General features: G+C 50.8%; 6 protein-coding genes across 6 annotated transcripts; 1 reads left to right on the forward strand and 5 right to left on the reverse strand.

The window, feature by feature from the left end:
- Positions 1-29: 29 nt before the first annotated feature.
- On the reverse strand, positions 30-1,889 carry N7459_007581 (FAD-binding oxidoreductase; the record flags this gene model as incomplete). The annotated part of the gene is made up of 7 exons (XM_056946749.1): positions 30-66; positions 118-191; positions 250-279; positions 348-529; positions 575-804; positions 871-1,703; positions 1,761-1,889. The coding sequence occupies 7 exons, from the start codon at positions 1,887-1,889 to the stop codon at positions 30-32; spliced, it is 1,515 nt and encodes a 504-aa protein (XP_056798748.1).
- A 695-nt stretch (positions 1,890-2,584) lies between these two features.
- Positions 2,585-3,655, reverse strand: N7459_007582 (aldo/keto reductase family protein; the record flags this gene model as incomplete). Its single annotated transcript, XM_056946750.1, has 3 exons — positions 2,585-2,945; positions 3,012-3,187; positions 3,239-3,655. 3 exons carry the CDS (start codon positions 3,653-3,655, stop codon positions 2,585-2,587), a joined length of 954 nt encoding a protein of 317 aa, XP_056798749.1.
- A 1,151-nt stretch (positions 3,656-4,806) lies between these two features.
- On the forward strand, positions 4,807-6,448 carry N7459_007583 (Zn(II)2Cys6 transcription factor; the record flags this gene model as incomplete). The annotated part of the gene is made up of 3 exons (XM_056946751.1): positions 4,807-4,866; positions 4,927-5,658; positions 5,744-6,448. 3 exons carry the CDS (start codon positions 4,807-4,809, stop codon positions 6,446-6,448), a joined length of 1,497 nt encoding a protein of 498 aa, XP_056798750.1.
- A 538-nt stretch (positions 6,449-6,986) lies between these two features.
- Positions 6,987-7,566, reverse strand: N7459_007584 (uncharacterized protein; the record flags this gene model as incomplete). The annotated part of the gene is made up of 2 exons (XM_056946752.1): positions 6,987-7,108; positions 7,215-7,566. 2 exons carry the CDS (start codon positions 7,564-7,566, stop codon positions 6,987-6,989), a joined length of 474 nt encoding a protein of 157 aa, XP_056798751.1.
- A 1,807-nt stretch (positions 7,567-9,373) lies between these two features.
- On the reverse strand, positions 9,374-10,567 carry N7459_007585 (GPI-anchored transamidase; the record flags this gene model as incomplete). The annotated part of the gene is made up of 1 exon (XM_056946753.1): positions 9,374-10,567. The coding sequence occupies one exon, from the start codon at positions 10,565-10,567 to the stop codon at positions 9,374-9,376; it is 1,194 nt and encodes a 397-aa protein (XP_056798752.1).
- A 744-nt stretch (positions 10,568-11,311) lies between these two features.
- On the reverse strand, positions 11,312-12,571 carry N7459_007586 (uncharacterized protein; the record flags this gene model as incomplete). The annotated part of the gene is made up of 1 exon (XM_056946754.1): positions 11,312-12,571. One exon carries the CDS (start codon positions 12,569-12,571, stop codon positions 11,312-11,314), a length of 1,260 nt encoding a protein of 419 aa, XP_056798753.1.
- Positions 12,572-13,818: the final 1,247 nt, after the last annotated feature.

Raw genomic sequence — 13,818 nt, forward strand, 5'->3', positions numbered from 1 at the left:
CCAACATCGCAAACGTATCCAAGAGACAATCACTCATCGAAAACCTTTCCGGGGTTCATAATCCAGCTGCAAGCGTTAGATGAACGAACTTTCAAACAGCTGCAAGAATGGTCATACTGAGGATCGACGGATCGTTTCAGGGTTCGCATGAATTGCAAAGTCGACTCTCCAAGTTCTTCTTCGAGATAGCTCTAATCAAGTTATAAGCACGGATTCATGATATGACCTGGTTCTCGGATAACAACTAACCTTCTTACCGATCCCAATACCGTGCTCTCCCTGATTCTTCGTCAGCCATGACCTAGTTCAAGTGGCGGAATTCCTGTATTCAGGAAAAGACCGCTTACAGAAACAGTGCCCTCCATTTCTAGAGCCCTATGCATCATCCGAGACACACATGCTTTGACAGACTGATACTGTTCAGGGTCTTCGGGGTTATACAGCACTGCCTGGTGAAAATTACTGTCTCCTACATGGCCAAGCACGGTAGAGAAGAGCCCCAGTCCACTCGACTCCTCTTTGGAGCGATCTAGAGTTGTTAGCAGAGAACAAGTCTCGGATTTAGGTGACTTACCAACAATCTCTGCTAGACGAGAGATGGGGACAGCAACGTCGGTGGACCAGATCTGCGTATTTTCTGGCCTCACTGCTGTGAGAGCCCACAGGGCTTCTTTCCTCGCTGCCCAAAGGCTATTGCATTCACTCTCTGACGATGCAAAGACCAGCTGGTCATTGTTGTATATGGGAAGGATGCCTTTCGTCCGTTGAATGCTGCCATCAATCTCAGGTCTTGTCCCGGTAAACCTATACCCTATCAATCTCTTATCCAATGTTCAAAAAGTGCTCCTGTGGCATTGATTTTCAACTTACTTCACGAAAAGAGTTGGCTTTTCAGACCAATGCCGTCCTCCAGCGCCACCATTCTGATTAATGATGGCCATTTGAACTTCATCCATCAGTTCGAGCGCGGCCAAGGGGACTCCAGCACGGATCAAGTTGGACGCAGCTGCAGTGGCGTCTTTCACAGTCGGGAATGTCGCTATGCCAACGGTCATCTCTTCCGGGATCATGGCTAATTTCAACGTCGCCTCGGTTATGATACCTAGGGTTCCTTCTGACCCGGCAAAAAGAGCGTTCAGGTTATAGCCGGCAGAAGACTTGCGAGGGCGTCGTTTGGTTTTGATCACCGTTCCGTCCGGTAGAACAGCTGTAAGGTTGACAATCCAGTCCTTCATGGTCCCGTACCGCATTGCATTCGTGCCGCTGCAGTTCGTGGCGATCATGCCGCCGACGAACGCTGTGGGACTAGGGTCCATGGGTAGGAACAGGCCGGCTGATTTGATCTCTTCGCGATCATTGAGATCAGTCCACCGCATGCCTGCCTGCACGGTGACATTCATATCTTCCTCGTAGAAAGCGACCAGTGCGTTCATTTGCGATAGATCAATGCACACGCCCGAGTAAGGTGCCGAGAAGTTACCTTCCACGCTTGAGCCTGCTCCGAACGGAATCATTGGCACCCGATACTTGGTGCAGATTTGGGCGATTTGGGAGACTTCCTCGGTACTTCGAGGCAGGAGCACTGCCACTGGTCGCTCGGTCGAGTTGGAGGTTGACCATTCTGAATATCCGTGAGCTTCGATGTCATCGCCATCGAAGCTGACACGGCCTTCGCCTAGAGTTTGCTGGATTTTTCTCGCGGCCTATAAGGGTCAGTTTGTCTCCAAGTTCCAAGTTACGCGCGACTGCTGTTGACATACATGCAGCATCGTCTTTTTGTCTGCATAGTGTTCGCTTGAGCAAGTCTCCACGGGAATCCTATCCGATTGAGGGTCCCATAGCTTGGATGCCAGGATGGTTGCTGTTGCAGTCACGGTGATAATTCCCATGGTCCACAAAGCGTCTGAGTTGCTAGCAGAAGCAGGCCGCGAAGAGGTAGAGGATATTTTACGACAACCCAGCCCGATGTTCTTCTGAACTCGTGGGTGAGCTCCTCGTGGGTAGGGAATTTTAGCTGCAAAGGCTGAAGGTCGAGGCTGACAATGCCTCAATGCTTGCATTGTTGCGATGTGTTTGTTTTCCTGCCGTCAGTCTCGACCACCGGCCAGCGATTGGATTAATGCGAAGAAAGAAAGACCTGGAAAAAGGAAAACATACACCGCTTAGTTTCGTTGACGAGAAGTGGTGTCTTGGTATTTGCGATGGTGTGCCCAGTGCTATGAGCTGCCTGGGGAGATGAAAAAGAATGGGGAATTGGGGCCGCAGATTGTGGGGAAGAACCATTGCGATAACGGGCTGAAAGCGGACTTTCCTTCTCTATCAAGATTGCTGGCTAATTACAATTGAGATAGCCATGACCATAAACAATTAGTGAAGCAGACCCGTAGTTTTTTAGATCTTTGGAGTTGTGCGAACGGATCTGCGCTTTAGGGAACAATTACTCTACATCAAAGATTGACAATCGTTCAATTTGCTAGTATTGCCAGATTTGGGCTCAATCAGTACAACTACATCTAAAAAAAAAAGAAAGAAGGGCTAATTACAGAGTTGATTTACCAACTTATAAGCTCGCGAAGCGTACTCCTCATTTTGGGTCGCGGAGCTTTTCGCAGAGAGCATCAATTTTCTGCACAATGGCAGTTGGCAACGGGCCTTGGGCTATGTCATTAACATTCTGCACAATCTGGGGAAGCTTGCTGGCGCCCAGGATGACACCGTCATTCTCATTCAGAATCGAATGGTAGTAGATCCAACGGAGACAAGCTCCAGCGCCGCTAATCTGGAGTGGCTCAAGGGTATCCAACAAATCGGTCATCGCAGCGTGCATTTCAGGCTTGTCGTACATGGCATTCATTGCAGTGGCAATCTGACTGCTGGGCGCATATCGGGTACCCTCGACATCGCCACGGGTAGGTCGTCCGGTCAAGAAACCACCCGCAAGGGGACTGAATATCACATCAGGTTAGCTCGCGATCGTTCCATACCAACGGCCTTGCCGAAACAGAACAAACCTGTATGCGTTGAATGCAATCCCATGTTTCCGGAGTAAGGGGAAGAGTTTAGTTTCACTCTGGCGGGTAAGCAGATTATACAGGCCCTCATACGCACTCGGCTTGACATAGCCCTTCTCCTCACAGACCGCAAGAAAATCTGAGACTTGCTCAGGGGAGAAATTGGAAAGACCAAACTAGGAATGCATTAAACCATAGCGTCACCACTGGTTGATAGGAGTACTCACCTTCTCAAAGCGACCATCTAGATACTGTTTATGGATCTCCGCGGCTTGGTCCGCGACGGGCGTCTGCGGATCCGGCCGATGGAAATAGAGAACGTGGACTTTGTCCATTTGCAAGCGAGCAAAGCTCTCATCCAGAGACTTTTCAATCGCAGCCGGCGTCAAAGATCCCTCGCCACCGGCAGAAGAAGAGCCCTGGGTGTTGATCTTGGTGTCGATCGCGAAGCCCTGCTCCGCTGCCCGAACATCACCCAGAAGTCTCTCCGACATGCCAGAGTTTCCAGGCGGGTATCGAGCAGCGGTGTCGATGCGGTTGATTCCGAGTGCTTTGATCTGGTCGAGAAGCTCTTGAACTTGCGTTGGAGTACTGAACGCGGTGCCTATCAGAGCACCACCGAACAGGGTATTCGGTCGGGACATTGTGAGGGTATGCGAGGAGTAGTGAATCTGAGAGACGTGAGCTGCTTGAACGTCCAAGTTCGAAATTTCCCCATTCCTATATGTACCTGATTTCCATTGCTCTAGTCTTCCGCAGTTCTAGGACTTGCGCAGTGCTAGGATTACGGAACATTGGAGATCCGGGTCGGTTCCCTCGGGCCGTCAGATCCCGGGCGGGTCTTAGTGGGGATATAGATGTGCGATCGATGGGCATCTTTAATCAGACTGGAAGAAAAGTAGTGGTTTGTGTAGACGATTCTAGAAGGTAAACCCGGTAGAAGGACGCGATTTTCTTAGTGGTAGTGTGGGAATTTGAGGAATTGCATTTCCAGCCTTTCAACCTTGGAACACCTGGAGATCCATGGATGACTCAGCGACCAATTCCTGCCTCAGGTATGAATTATTTCTATATTGGAATTGGTGTGGGCCTTCGTATTAACAGTTTATCCGCTTCTTCAATTGGTCAAGCGTCCGCCCCCCAACCTGGGAAATTCGCAGAATAGGCAGTAGCAATACAGACTAAATTCCAATTATATAGACTACCCATCCAATGTATCATCCATGGATACTACCCTCCTTTATCTTTCTCCTAATGTTCCTCGATTCGTTCTTCCACAGTCTTATCTAGGAAACATCAAAATTTCGGTTCACCCTATCTCTGCTATAAATAAATACTTGCTTTTCATCCCGGATTGTTTGTGATTCCAATCCTCATTTTCCACTTATTCTCTCCTGTCATTCCGAAAGTCTAAAGCTTAGCCTGAGCTTCAGTTGGCAGAAGCATCAGGCATAGGGCTGAATGAATTTGTGATCTCCCCCTTTTCGAAGAGCGACGGTAGGGCTGAGCAAGGAAGGAAGGAAGCAGAGCGAATCAGAAGGGCGGCCGGCACCCAGACCAGGCGGTGTGCCGCGCCTTGGGCCCCGAATCAGGCATAGCCCCCCTGCAACAACCGAACCCCCCCGTACACTGCAGCTGAACTTGCCTCCATCTCTACCCCAGCTCGCGCCTTGGAGCCTTTATAAGGCTAAAACCAGTCGAGAGCGTTGAGCCCAGGTAACACAATTATGTCTCGTTCCATATATTAGAGAAGCTAACCCTGAGCCATCAAAGCCAGAAGCTTGATCCGCCCGCGATGGTGGGTGTGCCCGGTCGATCTAAGGGATGTAAGACATGCAGGCGTCGCAAGATCAGGGTATGTAAGACAAATGCCTGGAGATCCATCAGTCGACATCGAGTGCTGAGCTTTGCATAGTGCGACCTGCAGGAACCGCACTGCGGACAATGCAGCAAAAGCGGCCGCCCCTGCGAGGGCTTCAGTAAAGAAATTGTCTTCATCCACCGCACGCCTCAGGGGCTTCTGCGTAAAGGCCAAGAACTGTCCGAGGGGCCTGCACCTTGGGACACTCTGATGGTGGGGGATCGCGCGACCTCCACAGTGATGACGCAGATGCCCCCACAGCCCAGCAACGCTGCCATCTATGTTGATGGCATGCTCGATGCATTCCTAGCCGCTTATCTACCCTCTTCATCCCTTCTACCGCTCACCCATCCACCTCTGCCACTCACCCATCATCCCAACATCACCGTGCCCGTTACATCATCATCATGTCTGCGGATCGCCATTTCTCTCCCCAGGCGCGGCCCCCTCCTCTCCTTCGCCCTGCAGGCTCTTGGCATAACCAAGATGGCACGAGCCCACGGCGACTCGGCCTTACTGATGCAAGGCATGACCTTACATGCACGGGCGCTGCGAGCATTGCAAAGTGCGATCGACAACCCAGTTACAGCACTTGCAGACGAAACGCTGGCGGCGGTACGGGTGTTAGGGACGTATGAGCTGCATGAGGGCACGATGGGAAGTGTAGTCGGCTGGACGAGTCATAATGAAGCGGTGGATCGATTAGTGCAGCTGAAAGGATTCTGCCGCGATCAGTATGAGAGCAAGTTGGGCCGCGCGCTGTTGGGAGAAGCTAGGAGGAGCGCGGTGAGTGGCTCCATCTCTGTTTCCGTTCTTCCGGCTCTTGGCGGCCAAAGATTATGCTGGCAGTTGATGCTGACGAGGACTGTAGATGATCCGCGGCCTTCAGTTCTTCAAGGCCTCCTTCTTTGGCGAAGAGCGCTGGTGCGTCGAGCCCTGGGGGGACAAACCAAAAGACTATATCCAGCAGCTCTATGATATTGGGCTGCTCCTGCCACCCATTCTGGAAGAGCTCCGCACCACCCCAGGCCTGCCCTCAGGCCCGCAGCGGGCGCGCATCTGGCAAAGGTGCCAGGACCTCGAACGCCGCTTCAACGCCTGGTATGCCCGGTTCCTAACGCTTTTCCCTACACCACCATACTGGGAGCGGCCGGCCGAGCTGGTCGCCCGCTCCGCCGAGATCCCGCTAGGCCCCTTCGCAACGTCGTTTGAATTCCTCAACCTCCAGGTCGCCGACGGCCTGGGTTTTTTCTGGGGCCTGCGCATCCTCTTGCACACCACTATGCGGGCCCTTTCGGACACCCAGGGCGCGGTGGCTGAAGAACTCGATGCGGTTATTGCGACATGTGCGTGCGATATCGCAAGGTCTGTCCCGTATTTCACGCAACCGGAGAGCGGGTATACGGGCATGCAGTGGCTCATCTTCCCCATAAAAGTGGCCTTGTCAGCGTTTCGTCAATTAGGATGGGAGACTGAGTGGCAATGGAGCAGGGAGGTTTTGGTGACCATGAAGAAGAGGGGTATCAGTTATGGAGGCGATGTTGTGGAGGCTCAGTGGGGGCAGCAGATTCGATGATGCGGATTGCACATTTACCATTTTATGAGTTGATATCAATTGACATACTAGGCTATATCTGGAGGAGTTCTGACTTTCGTGGATGTGAATCTGCTTGGATTGGATCTTGGGATGATCTGCTTGTCGATAATTGCTTGAACGATCTGACCATATCAGGAACATATTATAACGCTAAGCAGATCCTCATCACTAAATACCCATTTAGTACTTTCTAGGATCAGCTAATCCAGATGCAAACCATCGTTGGTCGCCTTAGCTCGCCTGCTCGTTCCTTCTAATTAAGTTATAATGTCGATTACCATGCTAATCTAAAGTTTTCCTTTTCAATGACAATCGTCGTGTTCATGCCCATTACAGCGTTCCTATATTACAGCTGCCATACTGGAAACTCATCAAATACACAAAATTGACCGCGGATGCGCATCGACACGGTTGGCTCGCCGTCGAGGCTATATCCGTCTTTTCCTTCCTCGCTGGCAGACCTGGAGATGGCAGTCTTGCTCAGATTTCCCATATAGCATCCCTCGAAGTCGACAGTTCACACTGCATTTGTCTTTCGGTCCTCGGACCAGGTACGTTTCTCTTCCCGGAGCACAGACTTGACCCAGTAAGTAGTTACGACTGCCCAGACAGCAGCCCAAATCCATGGAATCGTCCACCCTACCAGATAGGAACAGAAAATGTCAGTCTAGTCCTCTTAGCGAGCATTGAAATGGGGAGGGGAAGGAGTGAAAAATGAAAGAGGGAGGATTCATCATGAACTCACCTAGCCCAAAAGCAAAGGTCTGGTCGTGAACCGAAGAAAGCACAGCTATCAAAAGGACACCCAGCAGAAATCCACCAAGTCCCCAGAACCAATTCAAATCCTCGATAAGGCGTCGGAACCGCAAGCTGGCTGAATACCTTGCCATCAGGGCTGAGCGATATTGCCTGTCCTTGCCTCCATCCACCGCCACGACATCCTCGATGATGACTAGGATTCCTGGACGGAAAACGGCACCTGCAGGATGGGATGAGACCGGGAATGGTTGTCGTACGCGAAGTTTTGCCAGAATGCCGCAAATGACCAGGGTGAGGCCAACTTGTACAAGCAGAATAGACGGAGGCAAAGACGTCATTCGTACACTCGGAGGTTCCTCTGTCAAGCCAATCACAATAATGACTGTGACGAGCACAAAGCCCAGAAGATAGTTCCAGTGGAAGAAGTCAAACTATATGGAACAAATTGGCGGTTTGTGTTAACAGATCCTTCCTTGATATTTCGCATCTGGGGGGCGTGAAAGAGGAAACAAGAAGGAGAGAAAACGCATACACTCCAACGACTCTCTGATGTAAGAGGTCGGCACTCCGATGTCTGCTTGAGTAGTCGCCATGTTCGCATGCCCAGCGAGAATAAGGTCGATGCACCCAGGATTGCGCTGGATAGACTCAGGGCTGATTTTTAGACGCCTTATTGTCAGCTTGTATGATATAGACAAGAGAAATTTGGAGACACAAACAAATTTTGAGAGATAAATTTGCCCCCCAGTGTAAACTAGGATAGAGCACCAACGGCGCGACACAGGACGTGAGCAATATAAACCCCCAGCTCAAGAATATATGGAGTTTGTGTTCACGGAGATTCAAAGGCAAGGGCGGAGGGCCATCGATCTCTGCTGGCTGAAGTTTGTCGTGTGCAGTCATTTTATATTCTTCACTCTGGTTTGAGTCCGAGTCACTGAAAGGCATGTTGAAAGGAAAAGGAGACTTAGACCTAGATGGAGTGGTATATGAGACTGTTTATATATCTGACTGATGTTGTATCTACAGTAAGACCCTGCATTCGGCCCCATTTGAACGCCTGTTGGGGCGGAGCGGACATGGTTGAGATAGCGCCGTGGTATCCCAAAAGGGCAATCAAGGAGCGAGCAGCTTGATTCTCGACCAGCAATGCGTGGTCTACAACGGCCCAGCGCATTACAAGCCACACCGACACCTAGTTTCAGCCCTATCACACAAATTTGCTCTCCGCATACCTCAGCTGAGCGTCGATCTGGCCCCATCACTAACGGACTCCAAGCTACTACGTCCTCCGTCACGCGGTCATAGTGTGCATTTTCGCGACTAAACAGTAACTGTACGATAACCTCTCGTCTATTTGCACCCCCCTTCAAGTCGGACTCTCATTCAATCGCATGGTTTGGAGGCCACCTCAGGTAACCATATTTAAAAGCGCCAAGGCTGGCCAGATCCCTCGAACTCCTTTACTGCGGATTTTCTTATGGGAGCATGCGGCTTGCTATATTGGGACTAGCCTTTATATGTAATCATATGACTATCTATGGCCACGACAGATGTATAATAGCAGGCCGGAGCCTACAGATAATCATGGACATGATGTACATAGACTGGATCGTAGAATATATTTTGTGCCAGGAAACCCCTTATTAAATCGAATAATTTGCAACGCCTGGATTATTCGAATCCAACAGGGCATTGCTGTATTTCGCAACTTGGGTCCCAGATGGAGAAATATGACTCGAATGATTCTCTAAAAAGGAGGGGGCGACAATAAAAGCTTATTTCTAAATGCCAATTGGCCCCCATCTCCAGGCTAATGGTGCCAGCTACCTCCAGTACACAATACTATGTAGGTGGCTATGCAGTTGGGTGGCTGATGGGGAGCTGATTCTTGCCTATTGTAGTAAGAGCCAATATCCATGGATGTATCTACTAGTCTTAGAATAGCAATCATGTGATCCTCGAAGGGTTCGAGGGATTCGGCCAGTCTCGGCGCTCTTAAGTATGGTTACTTCAGGCGACTTCCAAAAGGATACGATTGAATGAGGGTACAAATGGTAGGGGGTTACTGTTCCACTATGAACCAATGGTACAGCTTATAGTAATTACTTGGAACTACTGGTAAGAGTCTACTGGGTGTAAACCCTAGGTAGACTTGCCCAGGATCGACCCAGCCACCCAGATCGCGGTGCAGACACCCACCACAGACAAGCCAACGAGCCGCTTGCCCCAGCTGCTTTCATCAGCCATCCTGGTCGGCCCAACAGTCTTCTTTGGGGCCAGATGCACAGAGGATGAATGCTGGCCCTGACGGTGATCCTGGGTCGAGTTGCCAAGGATAGCAGAGTATTCCTCATCGCGTTTGCGCCACTTCTCAACCAGCCGCGCGATCTCGGCGAGGTCTTCTTTGAGAGAGCCTGGATCGGTCGCGTTGGCGTTTTCGACCTCGACATTCTGGACATTGCCGAAGAAGTCTACCACCGTTCGAAGACGCCCTTCTTGCTCGCCGCCGGGGAATAGGTCCCACCGTACCCCGGGCTGTGAGTGAATCTTCGACTCATCATAGGAGTCGAACAAATCTCCCAGTGTCAACTTAGAGCTGGCACTGGTCACCTGCGTCTCGAGGAACTCAAGCACGTAGTAGGTCCAGCGGTCAATCACGGCGACTCCGACGTCGTTGTCCGCGTGGTGGGAGTAGGAGGACTGGTCCAGCTCGCTGGATCCCGTCGCGACAATGTTGGGTGAGTAGAAATGGGTGTACATCGTGTTGGCCTGGCACGTATCGATCATGAACAGTAGCTCGTGGTAGCGTTTCTTCTCCCACATCTGCCCGAATGCGTCGGCCAAATCCCATGCGCCGATCTCCTCCGCATCTTGGAACTTCAGAAACTGGTCTCCGCCGTGACCCGTCATGTACACCAGCACATTGCTGCCGGCATCCGAACCAAGGCGTTTGCTGCGTGGCACGTCTTCATCCAGCCGGTCGGTCAACAGTCGGATGAAGTTTTCCACCGTCACCTCGTAGCCCCGGTAGTCCACCTCGATGTTATCGCCATACAGATCCACGGCACGATCGGCATTACTGTAGACGGTTCCGGGAAAGGCATTGCGAGGGTTGCAAGCCATATCATCGGGAAGCATCAGGATAATCTGGGAGTCGGGAATGCCGAGACGCTTGACCGTTCGGTATAGGGAGAGGACATTGGCGAGGTGACGGTAGTTGAACCAGAATCGTGAGGTGGAAACCAACACTGCCCAGTTGGATGTGTGCTCAGCGGCGACTGCAGTAGTGAATAGCAGGAGGCAGAGGGCCAGGAGGAGGTGGAAGAGTGGTGGCATCGTGGCAGGCCGAGGTGAGGTTGTAGTCTGGTTAGGAGATGATCCAGCGGGCGCAGCTGGCTTAAAATGAGAAGTGCGCAACGCGCAGTGATGAAACGAGTGCAATGCCTCCGATATCAATCACTGAGGCTCGACGCCATGCTCAGACCAATGTTGGACAAAGGAAAGCCAAATGCGAAGTGAAACTGTCCAGGCCACAGCCCTGTCGCATCGGGCGATGACAAAGACGCACGCTGTCGTAGTGAGTATAGGACCTCGTATTAATAGTTTATCCTTTCCTCCGGGGAGGGCTGTATGTTTTGATTAGCTAAGCGTACGTCCCAAATTGGCGAACATTTAATGCCTGAGGATTCGGGCAGCTCTTAGTTCAAAGGATCTTCCATCCTCTCTCCTTCTCCCCGGGGGAGGGGTGAGTACACTCTGGGTCTCCATCTCTGCCTGCTTTCTCAGGTTTGATACTTTTGTCTTTTCTTCGGCTGAATAAATTTGATCTTGTACTCGATGTAGGTTCACGCCAAGATTAGATCGAACTAGCCAAAGAAGGAAAAAGAAGAAAAAGAGACAAAACAATCACATCTACATGGAGTGAGTCTAAAGAAATAGATAGAAATAAAAACAGAGTGTTGGAGAGAGGACAAGAAAGCTAAGGGATAGAGTATCTATACACTGGCTACCTCACAATCTCACAATCCATGCATCGTCATCAATATTGTCATAGGCTAGTGGTTTCAGTCCACTGTAAATTCATTTCTTGAAGTAATTCTCACACAGCGTCATCAGCTCTTTGGGATCTTTGTGCGAGTACTCGGTGGTATTGCTGAGGGTGTAAGCGAACCAGACTGCTGGAGGGTTTCCAACTGCTGTCTCGTTCTTAACTGCTCTCGCGTTTTTGGCTGCTGGATTGTCTTGTTCATCGAAATCGATTTTTCCGCAGTTCATTCCGACACCTAGTACTCGACTGTACTCATGGCCATCTATCTCTTCGGTTGGAATCTTATCAAGATCTTTCCTCATGGCTTTGATGAAATCCTCTGGGGGAATGGAGGCGAAGAGGTCAAGCGAGGCAGCATCCCCGCCGTATTGCGATAAAATGCGAGAATAGAATGTAGTGCGTTGGTCGCCTTCACCAAAAGTCACCTCTTCCTCGCAGTCCTCAAAAGCGCTGAATTCTTCTTCGTCTGTTGGATCTCGTCGTTGGAGAGTACCAGCGTCAGTAAAGTAAAAGTCCACCGGGGTGACATGGAAGTCATGGATGATATCCCCCCAGGGATGATGCGATGAAGAACGGCCAGAGGCGCTTCGTTTGTTGTTCGCCGTACGATGGCGGGTATACCATAGTCGATGACAGTGCTCGGTATCGCACGAGTCCGTCTGCTCGTGAAGCATTATTGGTGGACGATTGAAATGGTTGCGTCGACGGCGACGGTCCGGAAAGGCACCGGGCATTGAGAAGACTGGATCATCTTTGAGGTTTTCCGCCACGATGGCTAGTAACGAGGCCTCGGCAGCCTTATCTTCTCCGCCAATTGCCTCTAGTAGCCTTTCATTCTCCTTCTCATTTGCTTGAGATTTCTCCTTTGCGTCTTTGAGAAATGCAAGTCGCTTTTCTTCGATCCCTTGAATCGCTTCGTATTTCTTCCATTTCTCTTTGAGCTCCTTCAGCTCGTCGGCCTCGTCCCATAGCTTTTGAGCTTCTTTCGCTAACTCGTCCAATTCCTCGTGTATCTGAGCCTCTTTTTGCAGGTTCGCAATCATGAATGTGGCGCTGGTCTTGCTGGTGAGGATTTCGAAATTATACTCCGCCGTTTTTGCGTCGAAAAGCTTTTGGTTCAGGGCAGTTGGGCGGTCTTCTTTCTCCCATTCCCATTTCTTTGCTTCCTGCTCCTCGTCCCGATGCATTTTCTGGATTGAGTTTTCGGCTTCCTGAGCCACCCGTTTCATTTCAGCGTTTTGTTGGATCTCCTGGATGGCGAGCTGCCCTTCTTCGAGCTTGAGCTTTCGCATTTTGTTGTTTCTAGTCAACCGGTCCTCTTGTATATCGTATAACAAGTTGCTCCATAAATGATAAGTCCAAGCTATCGAGTAGGTACCCAGCATAAAAGCACCAGGCAATATAGACGCCATTAAAGTGTATCCCACCCACGGTGAGCCGCTTCGAAGGGCCCAGCCTGCCAGCTGAGCCAGTGGACTGTAGGCGTAAAACATGAACATGCCCACGAACGTAGGGACTTCTCGTGGTTGTAGCGATCTCTCGCGGGTAGAATGATCGGAGACAATGTATGGATCGAGATCACCGGGGGCTCTGATGTCGAGGGCGAGGGTTTTGGACTCAGCAGTATCTCGTAGGGCGAGAGCGTTGGACCCATCGGGCGATGGTTGTGGCGTGGAAGGTAATGCAATTGACAGCACAGACAGAAGCTGCACAAGTCCCAAGATTGAAAGCCACCGCATATTGAGGAGGTGCCTTCCGGACGGCAATTCAGGCAGAAATCAACGAATCTACGCTAAAGGCGAAAAGATCGAGAAAAACGAAGAAAAACTGCACTGAAGAGAGGAAGGAAAAGAGGGCTAAGAGACGAAGCTATCTACACGCTGCGCACGGCGGGGGGGGGGCCTGGCCGCCTTAGGCGGCCATCGCCGTCAGGAGGTTAAGGCGAAAAGGGGCTCTTGACCTTCCTCTATAGCCCATCCGATGTTACCTATAGATATGATGCGCTGGCGCATGTGAATGAGCAATACCCGATACCCGTACCCTGATCGATTTCCGTTACGAATGATAGCGCTCAAATCCTACGATAGTAGATCAGAAGTCTAATTCTAGGTTCCACCTTGATGGGCTGGGATGATATTTGCCCGTATGATTTCCTATATAGGAAATAAAAGTGCAAAGTAGCCAAGCGCCCCTTCTCTCCACTATGGGGGATTCTAACACATACACATACATTATATTATCTGATTTCCAAGTTTACTCACACACATGGGCGCTTCGTGCATCCGAGCGTATCCACACTCGATGTTACAGACCTGGGGCCAGATGTCATAGCCACGGCTTCTTTCATGCATGCGGCCTCCGAAGATCCCTAGCCCTGCCTATGGGGGATTCCCGGAGGCGGAGCCGTAGGAAAGCCTTCCATGAATATTTCTTCTGTCAATGGCCGTGTGAGACCCTCTATATAGCAATCCTCCCCTTAAATTCGAATAATCCAGGCAGTTACAATATTTGACCTTGAAGGGGGTTTGGACCTAGGGGG

This window comes from Penicillium hispanicum (genome assembly GCF_028827665.1).
Source record: "Penicillium hispanicum strain IBT 35686 chromosome Unknown utg000006l_segment0_segment0, whole genome shotgun sequence".
Classification (NCBI taxonomy): Eukaryota; Fungi; Ascomycota; class Eurotiomycetes; order Eurotiales; family Aspergillaceae; genus Penicillium; species Penicillium hispanicum.